Here is a 17,997-nt window from a genome sequence, read left to right on the forward strand (position 1 = left end):
CCAGAATATTTCTGGTCCCTTCGCCAATTTATTTTTGTCAATGAAATAAAAATAATAAAGTCTGTAGCCTACTTATACTGTAAACAGGTCTGCAGTATCACCAAACCTAAATTGGAGTGCATATGGGATTTGGAAACATGGAACAAATGAGTGCAGTCTTTTACTATGTTTTAAATCAGGGTTTCCGAAACTTGGGTCTCCAGCTGTTTTTGGACTGCAACTCCCATCATCCCTAGCTAGCAGAACCAGTGGTCAGGGATGATGGGAGATGCAGTCCAAAAACAGCTGGAGACCCAAGTTTGGAAAACCCAAACCCTATTTTAAGTAATATGCTGTTGTGATCAAGTGGGTAGTTAAAATGGTTTAAGGGAGATGCAATCTAGGTTAAGGGACCTTTGCAAATCCCTGTTGCTAGAATGTTAATAAGGGAATCCCTTGTACTATAACAGTTTAAATCAGTATGCTTTCTAAAAGGTAAAAAAGAGATTAAGTAGCATCAGCTTGGCAGGGTGGGGGTCCTAATAAATCCTACAGCAGACATGGAGGGAAAATTCAGCTGTTTCTTTCTTGACAGAGCTCTTACAGAAAATTCCTCTTCTGCAGCTGATAGCTGCTTTGGGAGGAATCCCCAATTGGTGCCAATGGAGACATGGGTATAGCGGGGGGGGGGGGCAGATGCTCCCCTATCAATAAAAATCAATAAGAATACATAGCAAACTGAGGTTATGCCCCCCTAACAAAAGACCTGCCAACAAAAATCCTGGCTACATTCATGAATGGATAATTTCCTCCCAACAGAGTAGCACACTCAGAATAGTTGGCTCTTGATTGCAGCTGGGAAGGAAAGAGTTACATCCTACTAGTTGCCTGCTGTAATAATGATCCTGATAATTATCAGCCCTCCCAGCTGATGCTGTTTGTATTTTTAAAAACCAGCATCTTCAATGCAAAGACACATTTAATGTCACGTCTAGTTTGGCCCTGAGCTACACTAGGAGGCATATATATGCGCCTCTGTGCAGGCTAGAGAGCTACATGCTGAGGAACTAGAACGGCAAATATGTAAAACTAGTTACCCTATTATCCTTTATATGGAGGACAGGTATATAAAATTGGTTCTTTGCAACCTGTCTATCATCTTTCATAGCCTCAGGAAAGGCTTGGCCTGAAGTTCTTTGATGTCATCTGGAATCTTTCCATTTTAAATTAACTTTGGATCGCGACCAAAACGAACGCTGTTCTTGCTGGACTCTTTGAAGGTTTCTTCATAAGCATAGAAAGATGTGGAATTTATCCCAGTTACAACTATAAAGGGAGCCCTTGTAATACACTATACAATAAACCTGTTTGCCCTGTTTCTCTATGGTGACCTTGTTCAAGATTTGGTAGTAAATGTTTTATTCCTAGTTACAGAAGCATGCGCAAAAAAGTGCAGAGGCCTCAGAGGTGTCCATGAACTTAATAATTAAATCTAGGCCTTTACATTTTCAGAATGTGACTATTAACACCTCCGAATTCACATTAAAAGCAACAACATTTAGGGCACAATGGGTGACATTCTGTTCTTGCCTACAGTCCAAAGAACCGTGTGACTTAACTCCCAATGAGACTTTGGACTTGTGTTTTTTGAACACCCCAATGCTGCATGGAAAGTGTGTGTGTGTGTGTGTGAGAGAGAGAGAGAGAGAGAGAGAGAGAACGAGAAATGTTGTGTACACCTGAATCTCAGGATTTTGCCAAGAATCTAGACCAGAGATCTACTTTACCGAGTTCAAGGACTTTATATTGGCATTATATAATATTTTTTTATGCAGACCTTTGCATAAACAGACTGTTATTGAATGCTTTTAATCATAACTTTTTGCCCTTTCTCAAGGAGGAATTATACTCTGTGTTCAGTGGTACCTCGAGTTACAAACACCTCGGGTTACAAGCACTTCAGGTTACAGACTCCACTAACCCGGAAGGAGTACCTCAGGTTAAGAACTTTACCTCAGGATGAGAACAGAAATTGCAGCAGGAGGCCCCATTAGCTAAAGTGGTGCTTCAGGTTAAGAATGGTTTCAGGTTAAGAACGGACCTCCGGAACGAATTAAGTACGTAACCAGAGGTACCACTGTATGTTTGAATACAATGAGTGTGTTCCTTTTTTAAAATAGTATGAGGGAAAAACATTTAAAATCGGACAATAAAATAAATTAACACCTGATATATAGATAGATAGATAGATAGATAGATAGATAGATAGATAGATAGATAGATAGATATACATATATATATAGACAAGTGGCCTTGACTTTAATGGGACATAGTTCCATATAGGATAGATTTTGACATTAGCTATCAATGGCATGCACTCACTTATTTCAAGGTTGTGAGTTCAACCCCCACGTTGGCCAAAAGATTCCTGCATTTCAGGGGGTTGTACAAGATTACCCCTGTGGTCACTTCCAGCTCTACAATTATATGAAATGATTTCAGTGGTAAGCCCCACTTTCCTTATCAACTCTAAATGGAAGGGTCTCCATTGCTTTTCCAAGCATCTAGTGCAAGGTAAGAGATATCCGATTGCTCTAAATCTCTCTGAAGTCAGTATGATGTACTGGAGAACAACCACTCTTCTACAAGTTCTGAAGAAGGATGGGGGAACATTATTATTATTATTATTATTATTATTATTATTATTATTATTATTATTAGTGCTTGCCAATGGCAAGCCAGAAGTGAATTTGTATTTCTGGATTCTTGTCTGATAACATATAGACTCTGGTAATAAACCATTCATCCCGGTGAAAGCATGGATGGAGCCCTGTACATTCCAAGGGTGCGCAAAGCTACAAAGCATTTTAAAGATCTAGATCTTTAAACTTTTGATTCAGCTGTTAAACAAATGACAGTGGTGTCTCCCATATCCATGAATCCTGATGATCACTTATATAAACAATGTCAAGTGGCAGTAGCAAATATATTTCTAAGCAAATGTGACTTTGGTTTCCAGGATGAGTGTTAATAGTTGTGTACCACCATCAATTATCTTAATCTTGTAATTTCAAAGTAAACAAATCTGCTATAGAAAACCTAAAGCCTTGAGATAGAAAAAACTTCAGACTCCTTATGTCTGTTGATCTCCTGTTCTCCAATGTCACTGTGTGCTTTTAGCAAAGCCCCTGGTTTTAACACAAGGTGTGCAGAGCACTTTAGAAGGTGAGACAGGATTAGCTATTTCAATTCATGTTGTAGTTGATCTTTGATGTTCTGGATCTCCCCAAGATGCCACAGTTTACATTTTCTCTTTGTTAAACTCAATTGGTATTCTGCTAATTTATCGGAAAAGGTCAGCCCTGCATTTCCTGTGAAGTAATTAAGAGCTTTTGCACTGGCTTAAAGATTTTGCTAGTTTATCATTTATCAAACCACTCAGATTAGGGATTTGTTTGAAGTAGAAGTGGCCAATCAGTGACTAAAGTAAATTGTCAATGGAGAAAAGATGCGGGATATCATTTGGAGAAAAAACTTGTCACTTTGGGGGTAACTAATCCTATAAAATTGCATTTTTTGGTATCACATACGAGGTAGACAGAGCACAACTCTCTATCCTGGATTTCAGGAGCCCTTGGGGCTATCTCTCCAGACCACAACCCTCCCTAGTCTTGCTTCATATCTGAGTGTGAATGTTTCCCTGAACTCTGATAAATGACTCTTCTTGCTAGCCTCTATGGAAGATAGAGAAACTAGCCTACTGCACAAGCGTAAAATATTGTCGTACACCACCTCAATCTCTGAGCAGTGCAAGATCCCAAGGCTTCAAGGTGCTTGCCCAGGGTTTCTTCTGGACAGTGAAGCACAGCGGAGACTGTGGTGTCTTTATGATGTATGGTTTATTTACACATATATACAACCCTGAGCCTACAGTGGAGGGGTTCACCTTAGCCATAGCCTTGGATTCAAGCAGAAAACACCTCTCTTGCTTCCCAGTCTGCAGCTTCTCTTCTAGCTTCTAGCTCACACAACTCAACTCTTCCTTTGTCCTTCTAACTATTTGCGAGTTGAACGAGGGGCCCCTACCCATTTGCTGTCTTGCACAGAGCTCCTACCTTTGTTCCCCTTAATGGCTCATCCCCCAGGCTATCACTACACCAGGAAGCTAGCCTGACTATTCCAAGAGTTAGAAGGGCACCCATGCATTGAGCCTAACCACCCCCCACAAAAAAACCTCATAGCAATATATACATTTCTCTTCCCACTTTTGCCCTGCCTACCGCTAGCATGCCCACACGCGACTCCAGAGGGTTGTGCAGAAGATAATGTGACGCTTGGGCTGCAAAAGCTTCCCCACCCGTTACATTGTGCTTCTCTTCCCTGCATGCTCAATATGTGAGGTTCACCTACATGGAGGCTAGACAGACTTCAGAGTTGCAGTTATTATCTGCTCTCTTTTTATTACAAGGTTTTACTTCCTGTTCTTCAGGATAGAAATAGTTCTGCAGTAGCTTATAAGGAACACTAAACTACTGTACTTTAAAAAATAAAAAATAAAAACACAAGAGACAGTAGGAGGTAAGATGTGCTATCAGTTAAAAGGAAGGAACAGGCTGCCCCTGACAACTTGCTCAGCCTATAAATTCCTTTTCAGTATCAGACATGAATTCACAGTCCTTTCATACAGACAAAAATCTGCCCCTGGTTTTTGCCCAACCTTTCTTTGTTTCAGCAGCCTAATGTGGAAAAAAAAGAAAAGGCCCTTTTTTTGCTTTTTCTATTGTTAAACAATTGGTAGCTGAAATCCTTGCCACCAGTAGATCCCGGATCTATGGTCTGCCAATCCCCTCCCCCACCCTAATAGTTGTCATTCACCACCTGTACTAATAATGGAGAAGATCCAACATGTTCTTTCAGGCTTTCTTTCTCAGTGTGCCATTATTCTGGGATCTCAGGTAAGAGTTTATTTTCCTCCCCTTTTGCAATTAATTATTTCAAGCTCTTAAGGTTCAAGGGAGATTTATAATTTGCATTAAATACACACACACACCCATTTTAAAAAGAAATTTGGGTGTGTATCATAAAAATGGAAACCATATTAATTGCCTGGGTATTAGAAATTGATATAGCATGACAATAGAAAAAATACTCTTCAAATTGAAGGAACAGAATATGATGTAATATAACACTGGTTATTGTAATACTACTGTGGTACCTTGGGTTACATATGCTTCAGGTTACATACGCTTCAGGTTACAGACTCTGCTAACCCAGAAATAGTGCTTCAGGTTAAGAACTTTGCTTCAGGATGAGAACAAAAATCGTGCTCCAGCGGCACGGCGGCAGCAGCAGGCCCCATTAGCTAAAGTGGTGCTTCAGGTTAAGAACAGTTTCAGGTTAAGAACGGACCTCTGGAACGAATTACCGTATTTTTTGCACCATAACACTCACTTTTTTCCTCCTAAAAAGTAAGGGGAAATGTCTGTGCGTGTTATGGAGGGAATGCCTACGGGTGGCATGCCTATGGATTTTCCTCCTCTAAAAACTACGTACGTGTTATGGTCGGGTGCGTGTTATAGAGCGAAAAATACGGTAAGTACTTAACCTGAGGTACCACTGTATGCATATGCTAATGTCCCAATCCACATACCAATAACAATATAGTTTTAAGCTTTAAACTGATTTAATCTCATTGATATGTCAACCTAGACAGGGTGGAATAAACATATAATAATAGGGATATATGAGATTTAAGTATTCAATTCTAAGCAACCTTGCGTACATAGAATTAATTGAATTTCTAGATGGAAGCCAACTAGTCAAATCACGATGTCTGGGATTGACAAGAGCATGAAATCATTCAAGAATCAAACCTTGCTGTTGATCACATACCCCCATACCCTCTTATTTATTTTCTAAATTTAATTGATGCCTAATAATAGCTATCATGCTCTGGGCATCAAAAAAGAAAACAGCAAAACAAGGAAAAAATCACAAAACAACAACAACATGCAATATAAAAGCAGCATTAAACAATAATAAAAACATCTTTAAAAACCCATAAAGGTCTAGGAGAACAAAAAAGGGTTTTGCTAAAAAGACATTCAGTGTTAGTTGAGACTTTTCAGGGATAGTGTTCCATAAATGAGGGCCCACTGCTAAGAGGGTACTTCCTCTTATAGCTACCCACTGTATATTAGCTGTAGAGGCACTTGTTGAAAGGTTTCAATTGATTACCACAGGGCATGGGCAGCTGGGCACAGGAAGAGGTAATCCTTCAGATACGGTGGTCCGAAGCTCGGATAGCTCAATTGATAGAGCATGTGACTCTTAATCTCAGGGTCGTGGGTTCAAGATGACCCTTGTGGTCCCTTACAACTCTACAAGTCTATGATTCTAAGTCCTGAAGAGCTTTAAGGGTCAAAACTTGCACTTTGAATTTGGCCTAAGTAATGGACTGGGAGCCACTGAAATTGAAAACCACTAGCATAACATGCTCTTATTGCTTAAGCTTTCTGCCATATTCTGTTGCAGCTGCAGTTTCCAGACCATTTCTGAAGGCAACTCCACATTTACAACAGAGCTCTGCGATACGTATATACAGGAAGTTACTAGGGGCATGTACTACTGTAACCATGCCATCTAAACAGGGTCATAGCAAATGTACCAGCCTAAGTTGGCTCAGGCTGACTCTAAGTTGACTCAGAGGCACAGTGGATAGTTGAGTCTCTAATGGCAAAGACTGATCAACAGGAATCCTCAAACTATGCACCTGGTCCTTAAGGGGAGTGCAATTCCATCCAGAACATGTTAAGTACCACTCACCTTAAAAGGATGAGCCACCACCAACATGATCTCTATCTCACCTGGATTGAACTTCAGTTTGTTAGCCCTCATCTGTTACCGTGGTGAGGTATCCATTTTGCACAGCCATAGCCTTTCTTGTTCATGAACATCTGAAAATGCCTTAATTAGCAATACAGAAGAGAGAGAGAGAAAATTAAATAGTTCTTTCAGTACAGTAGTTTATAAGAATCATAGAATCATAGAATCATAGAGTTGGAAGAGACCACAAGGGCCATCAAGTCCAACCCCCTGCCAAGCAGGAAAGAGATCAAGTGTGATGTGCAGATCTATGTGGGGGAATTTTATGTCAAAAAGGGACAACTAATTGTAATAAAATTATTTTTAAAAATCTATTTATCTAGGGATTTTCCCTGTTGCATTTGTATCATCCATGTCAATAATATGAACATAACCAATGTCCTCCTCCTATCTGTGACATACTAAAATCTGGAATGGGTTTTAAGCATTTAGCTCTTTTGTTGCCATATTCCCATTTAGAAATTCACACATACCTTTATTTCACCCCCAAACTTCTCTTCCACGTTATCCTACGGCTCATTCCACCTACCTGTCACCCCCCCCAACTCTTTAGTCCCATGTGCTTCTACTGCATTTTGGGAAACCTTGGTACAGATTTTGGCCAAACTGCCCATTAGGTCATTGCTAACCCAATAAACCTGGGAGGGGGGAAATGTATCATATGTGATCATCTCTGGATGCATTACCAAGGTCCCTTAAGCTGGATTGGTTGCCACATCTTAGAACCTTGTCTATTTCAGCATGATAGCTAGGTCTACAGGTGCAACAGAAAAGGCGGTAGCAGGCAGCAGAGTCCTGAGTAGGTAGAATGAACTATAATTTCACACTTTCAGTAGAGGAGGCTCAATTTGCAACATTATCCCAGTCAAAACAAAGAAATGCAAACTCCCTGCACTCAGAAAACTAACATATCAGGGAGTGTGCTGCTATAGAAGTGTTTTCCCAAATGTGCTACATGGAAGAGCATTGAAATCTAGGATCCCTGAAGTGGTACCATCCACCTGACCACTTCAGGATTCTACCAGGCCCAGGAGTGGGAGGAAAGATAGATGATCCCTCCTTTTTTTGATACGTACAGGCTAAAGTTAACTTCAGAAATTAATGTATTGGGGGGCTCAGGTATAAGGTTCTATTAGTTAAATTGGCAGTTACCTTGGCAAAGATATTTTTCTGCCTGAAGCAAGGACAAAATGTCCTTGTCCTCCAGTCAAGATAGAGAAGGCAGCCTTGATGGCAGTATCTGGTAATCTGGCACCAATGTGTGCATGCCTATAGTTAAAGGAACACTTAGCACATTTAGGAGACAGTTAATAAAACCTAGGTATAAGCCCGTGGTTCCCAACATGGGCGGCAATTTGATTTTTAAGGGGGGCAATTTGGACGCTTGTTTAGACCAAGTTAATGGCCTTTTAGGCTTCCTCCATGTAAATAAGAGTTCACTTTTTGAATAATAAGAATTATATGTCACGGAGGGGGGTATCAGGATTTTAGAGATGCTTGGGGGGGGCATCTCTAAAGGTGGGAACCACTGCTATAAGCCATGTTTAGTGATGAAAGTTCCTTGATGCAGATAGTGCGATTCTTTCATATCACTTTCCTCACAGGGCATGGGGGGGCAGCTGCCCCCCTAAATAAAGTCAATAAATAAAAATACTTAACATAAAGTAGAAAGATTTTGACAGACTTTTCTGAGCACTTGTGAGTCAAAAGAAAGTAATTTAACTGTCCCCGAGACATTCCTTTCTGAATCTGCTAAACAGAGGATGGTGGCACGGGCTTCCTACCCCCTCCCCCAAAATCCCCCATAAATCATGGCTACGCTCACGTCCGAGCTGCGACCTCTTTTTAATGCTGGTTCTCGGGTTCAGTCCACACGTTCAGATGGGAGCCGTAGGGCGCTGACGCTTAATGGGAAGGAGCTGTGAGGAGAAGCTCTTTGAAGGCGGCGGGAAGCCATAATCATTAGCAAGGCTCCGTCAGGGAGGCGAGGTTGCTATTTCAGGACCGTGGCGACCGCTAACAAGGTTGGCTCGGCAAAAGGAGCGAGGCTGGGCTGCGGAGGGGTGTGTGTGTGTGGCGGGAACGACGACTCGCCTCAGAGGCTTCTTCCCCGGGACTGGAGAGCGCGCGCTCGCTCTGCCCGGAGAGGCACCTGGCGCGGGGCGCTTCTCTTGGCGCGCGCTAGTTTTTGTGGGGTTTTTTTTTTGTTAAGGAGCGATTCCTTTGGGAGGATGTTGCTCCGCGTGAGGAGGAGTACGGGGCGGGAAGGCGAGGGCAGGCTTATGAAGCCGAGCGGGCGCGCAGAGGCGGGGAGAGGGGCAGGAGAAAGAGGGAGGCGGTGACCTGAGGGAGGATAAGGTGGGAGAGCGCAGGGCCAACAGCGAGGACGACTTCGCTTCTCTTTCCCCCCTCCCCCTTTCCCAATTCGGAGGCAAGAGTATAAACGGCGCGGTTCCTCGAGAGGCCGAACTCTCTCCCCCTCCCCTCACCGGCCCCGCCGCGCCCACCCTCTTCCTTTGGTGTCCGCTGCGCACAGCAGCCTGGACGGTGAAAGACCATGCAGAGGTCGCCTCTGGAGAAGGCGAACGTCTTCTCCAAACTTTTCTTCAGGTGAGTGGCCGCCGCCTGAGCGGGCACGTGCTGCTGGCGGGGTGGGCGAGAGGGAGGAAGGAAGGAAGAGCGCGCGCCTGCGAAGCTGAGGGGACCAGATGGAGAGGCAGATTAGCGTTCGCGCGGGAAACCCGGGGCGCCGCTCGCTGTACCGGGTCGCGCGCGCCCACCGGGTGGGTGGGGTGGGGGGTGAGGCGCGCGCGCCCACCGCGGGGTGGAGTTTCCCCTTTCTAACCCTTTCCACACAGCGGCGAAGCCTCGGGGCAGCTTCTCGGTTTCCACGGGGACAATTGACTGTTGTCATTGCTCGCCTTCGTCCTGTCAAAGCCTGAAATGGTTAAGGGCTGGCATGCCGAGCTATCTCCTATCTCCCCCTGCTTCAGCAGGCAGGGGAGCACAGCGAGCCTTTCGACTTGGCAAGTAACATCGCGCTGCCTGAGATGCCAGTAATGAGTCTTGAAAACAGTTGGCAAAGGGAGAGGGAAATAAGGGTTTGTTCCAGGAGGAGGAGGAGGACCCCCTCTCTTCTCCGCCTTCGTCCTTTGTGCGCTGAGCTTTTCCTTTTGCTGAGGGAAGCGCCGGCAATCTCCTAACTTTTGACCTGAAGCCAGATATTACAGACCCATTTAGTATAGAACGGATCATCATCCGAGTAACTTTGGGCAGTTCGGTGGCTTTTTGCTCGCCTGCGGGATCTGCTTGTTGCGCTTTCTGGGACTGGCCGACGTAATTCCGAGGACGAATCGGCCCGCAAGCAGGGATTTGCCTGGCAACAGGGGCAGGGCTGTCCTACCTACTGGGTGCTGCAAAGTGTTCCCAGCTCTCAGGTGCGAGGCTCCTAAAGGTCGACCTGAAATCCATGCTGGCTGATGCTGTGCGTGCTCATTCAGAAACGGCTGGCGCCGAACTCACCCCCCGCAAAGTGACTGAACTTGCAGTCTGGTCTCCAAACCATTACATTGTACAGTAATAATTAAGAGCTCGATCCTAAACTAAATGTGTTATTCGTTTCATAGGAGCCAAATTGATTGGCATTTCCCTCCCATCAGATGTCAAGGAAATAAACAACTAACTTGACTTTCAGAAGACATCTGAAGGCAGCCCTGTATAGGGAAGTTTTAAATGTTTGATGTCTTACTCTATTGTGTTTTAATTTGTTGGAAGCCGCCCAGAGTGGCTGGGGTAACCTAGTCAGGTGGGTGGCATATAAATAATAAATTATTATTATTATTAGTGTGTACACAATGTCATGTGATCGATTATGTGGGACAGGGCTTAACCTGGCTCCCCAATATTTTATTCAAGTTGGCACCCCATATCTGTTGACACCCCATCAATCTTTCCCCCACTGAGCTCATGACTCACATACTGTACATGAGGTTCTTGCCTGATCTCCCATCCCAGCACTGACCAGATCAAAATTTGCTTGGCTTCAGCAAGATGGCTTCATCCTGTGCCTTCAGGTGGAGAATGAGTCTATCAATGGCTACTAAGGAGGCATTGTTCTTCTGAATACCAGTTACCAGAAAGTGGAGGAGGACAAAGTGCTCCTGTGCTTAAGGTGCTGCTTGTGGGTTTTCTAGAGGTATCTGCTTGGCCACTGTGAGAGCAGGATGCTGGACCAGGTGGGCCATTGGCCTGATCCAGCAGGACTCTTCATATGTTCAGATCATGGTCACAAATCTTATGTGATCCTTAGGGTGAGTTCCCAGATTCCATCCTACATATTTTTTCGTTTGCTTTAAAGCCAAGACACACTGGGCAGACCACATCTGATGATGAGGAGAGGCTACTAGACTCTTTTCCTTGCATTGTGTGGAAAATGAGATTAATACGAAGACTGTGGCCATCAAAGGAAATTGATCTACACTTGGTACAGGGCAGACAAAAGAGAGTAGTACTGTATGCAGTTAATTTATGGAATTTGCTGCTGCAAGATGTGGCATTATATCACTCGATAGTAGTTCCTGGATAGCAACAGTGAGAGGGGGTTGTTGTCTTCAAGAGTAAGGCAAAGGTAAAGGGACCCCTGACCATTAGGTCCAGTCGTGACCGACTCTGGGGTTGCAGCGCTCATCTCGCTTTATTGGCCGAGGGAGCCGGCGTACAGCTTCCGGGTCATGTGGCCACCATGACTAAGCTGCTTCTGGCGAACCAGAGCAGCGCACGGAAATGCCATTTACCTTCCCGCCAGAGCAGTACCTATTTATCTACTTGCACTTTGACGTGCTTTTGAACAGCTAGGTTGGCAGGAGGTCTTCAAGAGTACTGGTGGGCTTTTGAGGGATCTGGCTATCTTCTGTGGAAAGCAGAATATTGGACTAGATGGACATATTTTTTGAAACAGCTGGATCTTTCTTGTGTTCTTACGTTCCCCACTTGTTTTCCAGCTCAAAATCACCCTTCCCAGGGAGGTTTCTTTTCCCCCACTTGTGTGTGCATGGACAGGAGATGGGGAAGAGAGGAAACATGGTCATTTGATTCATTTGAATCTGATGACATATTGAATGGCTGGTCTGTCTATATAATATGCCTGGTTAAAAGGTGGCGACCTTGGGTAGGAATAATGCCAAGGTACGGGATGTGATTTAAGGGCACATTTATATGATAACAATACTTTATTAACTCAAAACAGCTATCATCCCCAGTTCTGTCTGACAAAACTAATGATTTCCTGTCACTTGGCAACTCTAGCTCATACTTTACCATACCTGTCTTTAGAATTATAAGTTTAAGCACGTAATCCTATGGCACTTACATGTACGTAAACCACAGGGATAAATGGGCCTTGTTTTGGTTATATATACCCACAGAAGTGGACTTTCATCCCTTCATTTTCAAAAGCTGTAAGACAAACTATCAAATGCTATTTCCTTTTTTAAAAACAACAACAACAGTATCCTAACATGCAACCTTATTGTTGAAAGTCAGGTATCCAAAATATGACGTAGATTAATTTTCTATTTTTATAGGCAGGCTGTACCTCCTCTTTTCTTGACTTCTTATTTTTAGCATGCCTACCAATGAACAATAACATGTAAACATTAAAACAATACAAACAATGAATTTACATAATAAACATTACACAGCAAGACATCAAAACAGCACTTGTGTGTGGCTAGATTGTTTTCATATATACACCTCTATTTTTTCCATTCTAAAAATAGCAAAATGATGTAAAACATACTAAATGTTTTTGGTTTTTTTTAAAAGTCACCTTTCTTTAATTGTCCTTTGCTGTTTCAATGATAGCATTGGCCACAAGTAGTATTTGAAGGCAAGTTTTCCACTTGGTTTCTTTGATTCAGAACTTGAGCATGTGAAGATTGGGTGAAGAAGTACTCTACCCAGACTTCCGAATCTCTCTTCAACCTTTTTGGTTTAGATGAAACAAGGGGTTTTTTTGCCCATCACTGATGAGTTGTGAGTTTGGACTGGATACAACTAACCTGATGTATGAGAGGCCAAGTCTGTGTAAAGCTCTGGCTGTATAAGAGAGAACAGAGCTGTTAATTGGAGTGTGTTCTTCTATACAATATTCCAAATCCCTGTATTGGGAATATCTACATTTGTAAAGGCAAAATAGTAGGAGAGCCCTTTGACTCCAAATTGCTATTTGCAGGAGCTTTCCCCAACTTCTTGTATAATTTGTACTCAAATTAAAAGTTAAAGAAAACAACTCATTTCAAAATGTATTAAGAGTCACTATCGGTAATTCACAAATTGATAAGCATTCATTGTAAATTTGCTCTTGTATTCAAAGCATCGCATAGCATTGTAACATTACTAGTTCTACCTTTTCACTGCTTTTGTCACTCATACCCCAGCTCTGCCATACTATCATCAGTATTTTACTGATACCAAGACCTTTGACTGATACCAAGAACCTTTTTTTTTGGGGGGGGGAGGGAGATCTACTCTTGAATCAAATCCAATGGGCTTCGTTTCTGGGAGAAGAATCTGTAATCTTACAGTAATCTTAAATAAAACATTGATTATTAGTTTCCTGCTATTCACAATTATTCATGTTACTGCAGTAGAACTCTTAACTGGAATGAACATGCCAAGGTTTGGTATGTTGGATCAAAAGAATTAATGAAAAGATAGTTTCTGCAATTAATATTACTATTAGGAACTTGACAGTTTCAGAGGAACAACAAACAAGGAAACTACAAAAAAAGAAAACTCTTGCTCAAGATAGATACCACATCTTAACACACCCTCAACTGGCTTTAGTCAGATAAAGCAACAAAGAGGGATGAGATTGATGTTTTGCTTGATGACAGTTATGTGCATTTGCCTGATGACTGGTAACACATATGTGAAACTTCAGGCTTCAACTGCAGTGGCTCACCTTTTGAATAAAGTAGTGTGAAAGAAAATGCTATTTTTTAAAAAAGCAATTACAGCAGTTCCTGCTTAGATGTTCTTCCTGTCCTATGACCAATGCAGACTTGTTTTAATTGTGAAGGATTAGATTTGCAGAGTGCCAATCTCAATACAGTAAAACGTGCTGAAGCTCATTGAGGGACTGCTTGAAATAATTGTGCCAAAATTTCTAGGTAAGTTGCAAAGCTAAATATCTCTAGCAAGCAAGCAAGAATCCAGCGATACACATATTTGTCATCATTATGCTTTTCAGCTAGCTAATGGCAGTAAAATTCTTTGCTTACAGATCTGAAGACAGAATTCTTTGCTTATAAAGTACACAAGCATAAACATAATTTTCACAAAAGCCAAATGAGTCCTCTGATGTTCAACCACAAACTCTATTGTCTATGATTATTTGCCATTATTGCTGAGTTTGATGGGGTTATAGTCCAACCACATCTGGACCACGCCAATATAATATAGGCAGTAGCTCCCCAAAGCCTCTGCTAGCTGAAATCCTCTAACTGGAAATACCAAGGATTTTGAACCCAGGACCAATATACTTGCAAAGCATGTGTACCACCACAGAGTTACGGGTCCTCATTTTTTTGTAACCAACAAGCAATATGAATTTTAAATATACATGCTCTGCTTGAAAATGATCAAGGATACAAGCAAAATAAACAAATTTACTTTTAAAGCTACTTTAGCTCTGAAATGTAACTATGGATGTTAGAAATGTTTTATGTAGGTAATTAGATAAGCAGAGGTGTGGCATTCTACCAAAAGTGTTGTACCTTTCCTACAACACTTTAAATAATGATAACTACTTGGAGGTTAAAAGTCATTAAATGCTATGGAACTCTCATGTGTATGCCAGTTCTATGAAGGTTTATGGGCTGCCATTCCTCTATCTTGTTTAGCATATTTTATGCTGAGAGATCAAGTAAATATTACAATATTTTGAAATATCCATTTCATTTAGCTTATGAAATCAGGGGTTCTTTCATGTTGGGTTCTTCATTACTAGAAATAAGCATTTGTCTGAAGAGACTGAAATGCTAACATAGCAATATGTTTGATTCTCTAGACCAGGCATCCCCAAACTCGGCCCTCCAGATGTTTTGGGACTACAACTCCCATCATCCCTAGCTAACAGAACCAGTTGTCTGAGATGATGGGAATTGTAGTTCCAAAACATCTGGAGGGCTGTGTTTGGGGGTGCCTGCTCTAGACACTAACCAAAATAAAAATAACTATAAAAGATGTCTAGTCTTTTCTGCTGAATGACTCTTATTAAGGTTAGGGTCCTTGTGTTTCAAACTGAACACTGAATATTGCTCCATGAAAACACATACCGGTAGTTATTTTTATTATTATAGCTAAAGATTTTCATTTTCTAATAACGCTTGAGAGCTGGCACAGCTTTGGAGAGAGAGAACCAAGAGAGAACAAATGATGCATATTTGCATTTATTCTAGCATCTTTTCACTGGCCTATTACTCAAAGGTTTTGCCTTATGAGCACTTTGGTGTTAAATTTAATTACCACTATGAAACACAACATTGGTCTTGAGAATCTGAATGAGACTAGTGCTCAAGAAAGAACGAGGGTGCTGGCAGTCACAATGCAGAGTAAGAGCGTCTGTTCTCCTAAACATAAATACTTATCTCGTGTATCCATTTCATAGAATCTTACAGCTGGAATCAACCAAAATGCCATCTAGTTCAATCCGTCGCTGGCCACCCACCCAGAATCCTCTCCTGGAACATCCTGTTCCACTCCGGCCCATAATGTGCCACAAGCAGGGCTTTCAGGAAGCAGTCACAGACTATATAGTCTGCAGGTGACTTATGTAAATGAACAGCATTTTCCTTAATCCCTTGTCTGTGGCAGAGAAATATGGGACAATCACAATATGGTTTGTGGATAAGAAGCAGATTTCAGCAAAACACAAGAAAGGCAACATTCCAATAGCAAGAGCTGTTCAGCAGTTGAACAACCTGCCTCAGGAGCTAGTGGCCTCTCCTTTTTCTGGAAGTTTAAGCAGAGGTTGGACGGCCATCTTTCAGGGATACTGTTTGCACTGAACTGACTGATTTTCATGACTGCCAAGGTCACTGCCTAAAGTTATATGGTGGTATTCAACTAAATGCTTGTGCTAGTGCAATGATTAACACAAACACAACAGTATTTTACCCCTCTCTCCCCCCCCCGTCACTTCTCGCAGTTAGGGAACCGCCAGAAGGCCCTTGCAGCTGGATCTCTGTGTCCAGACTGAATGATGGGGGTGGAGATGCTCCTTCAGGTATACGGAGCCAAGGTCAGCACCAAAACTTTCTGCTGTGCTCAGAAATATACTGAGAGACAGTGAAGATCTGTTAGGACCAGTGTTATATGGTCCTGGGGCCACTCCCAGTCAGCAGTCCAGATGCTGTATTCTGGATTGATTGTAGTTTCCAAGTCACCTTCAAAGGTAGCCCCATGTAGAGAGCACTGCAGTAGTCCAAGCAGGAGATAACCAGAGCATGTACCACTCTGGCAAGACAGTGCGCAGGCTCTGTGTGAGGTGTTTGTTGGCTCTCCTTACCTTGATAGGCAGGGAAGCATCACCACAGTAGCTTGAGGAAGGGCCAGAATTAGTGCTGACTAGTTTCCTTGCAGACAGATGTTTAAAAAGGTAAGAAGGGCAGAAAATGCTGTGCAAGGAAGTAGAAAACCTTTCTCTTTCTCCCTCCCCCACTTCCAGTTTAGAGCACAGATTGTAGTTTCCTCAAAAAGTCCAAAGGTTGTTGCAATTACTCACATATCTCTGAAATTGCCAGTGTGAGACACTGCCTAGGAACACCTTGCAGCATTTGCCAAGGATCAAGTTCCATAATCAAGATGGGCCACAATAATGTTCTTTCCATGCCAATTTCTATAGCAGACACCTTCATCTACCTGAAAAAGAGGGAAGCCGGAAGGCTGGCTATACTACCTGTCAGATGACTCATTATTCACATGCTGGAATGGTTCTCTGGCAGCTATTTATGTCAAGTATGTGAAGTTTCTTAGCAGTGATTATTGGAAGACTGGGCATTTAAATGTGGGCATTTAAATGTTGTACCTGCTGTGATGGGAGGCTTGCAAAAACTGTGATTAAACCCTATAGGAGCAGGAAAGATCTGCACGTGAAATAAGTTTCCCTTTGCTCATGTAGAAGTATAATGCAGGAGGCTGAACAGACTTAAAATCAACAACTGCAAAGAGAGGAAATGCGTTTAAAGGGAGAGAGAGAAAAAAACACCCTTGCAGCTATTAAACAAATCAAAGTAAAGTAAAGACAATATCCCATGTACGTGAGAGCCTTGTATCATTCTTGTGAGGTGTATTTTGTTACCAGGCATTGAAAAGAAGAGGTGGAACTTGTTTTCCTTCTTTTACCTATATAACACCCTTGTTCCCTGCTGAGCTCTCTTGAGTATGTGCCTGTAATAACATCCGTCGTGACTGGCAAGACTATGACAGCTTTAAAGGCTCCTCCAGGAAAGGGTTCCTTTAAATGTCAGTCAGTAACACAGAAGCATGTGCATTTTTTACTTGTTTAAAAATTAGATTTTCCCATGGTACAGGGGCAGAGAGCCTCTTGATATTATTGCATTTATATCCTCTCCATCCTTCACAAGGAGCCAAGGACTATCAAGTTATAAAGATTGGAAATTTATAAAATGATATTGAGCTGGTTTTGATCTATGCCACCAGGGCTCGCCATCAAATCTCCTTATTTAATTATGCTGCAAACTAGGTTTATAACTGACTTACACCATCACATTACAAAAAGCTCAAGGATGCTGAACATCTGGAGATCACTGTGCCTGAGGCTGTCAGGAGCCACTAGAGAACCTCCCATACCACCAGGCTCTAAAGGACCAGAGCCAAGGTCCTCACCAGCATCTTCTCTTGAGGATCCAAATTCCTCTCACAGTATCTCACTGGTCACCAGGCAGCAGGTTACGGAATGGAGGAGTGCCCATCTTCAGGCAAGAGGGTTGTCCTCTAAAAACCTCAAGTTCTTCAGAAGGGGGTGGATCCTACAAGAGGAAGTCTGAAGGAGTCTATAAGAGGTAGTCTGGAGACAGATATTGGAAAGGCCTCCTTCTGCTCTGGAAA

At 42.4% G+C, this 17,997-nt stretch overlaps 2 protein-coding genes across 8 annotated transcripts in view; one reads left to right on the forward strand and one right to left on the reverse strand.

Annotated features, from left to right (window-relative positions):
• ASZ1 (ankyrin repeat, SAM and basic leucine zipper domain containing 1) overlaps positions 1-9,023 on the reverse strand; it is a 52,125-nt gene extending 43,102 nt beyond the window's left edge. The window contains exons 1-2 of one of the 2 annotated variants that reach the window (XM_083463638.1): positions 8,690-9,023; positions 6,846-6,945 (exon numbers count right to left, since the gene is read on the reverse strand). The gene's annotated coding sequence lies outside the window, so the exon portion shown is untranslated. Of the gene's footprint in view, positions 1-6,845; positions 6,946-8,016; positions 8,129-8,689 lie in introns of those variants that run through there. The other variant, XM_083463640.1, reaches the window with a different exon arrangement.
• Positions 9,024-9,109: 86 nt separating this feature from the next.
• The window catches only part of CFTR (CF transmembrane conductance regulator), a 91,920-nt gene continuing 83,032 nt past the window's right edge, over positions 9,110-17,997 (forward strand). For 3 of the 6 annotated variants that reach the window (XR_014516577.1, XR_014516578.1, XM_083463295.1), the window contains exon 1: positions 9,111-9,474. Coding sequence is in view for 2 of the 6 variants with exons in the window: in XM_083463295.1 (XP_083319421.1) it covers positions 9,422-9,474 (53 nt within the window). In the remaining 4 variants the exon portion in view is untranslated. Of the gene's footprint in view, positions 9,475-17,997 lie in introns of all 6 variants that reach the window. The other 3 variants (XR_014516576.1, XM_083463296.1, XM_083463297.1) reach the window with 2 other exon arrangements.

The sequence above is a fragment of the Podarcis liolepis genome (assembly GCF_965112155.1).
Source record: "Podarcis liolepis genome assembly, chromosome: 10".
Lineage (NCBI taxonomy): Eukaryota > Metazoa > Chordata > Lepidosauria > Squamata > Lacertidae > Podarcis > Podarcis liolepis.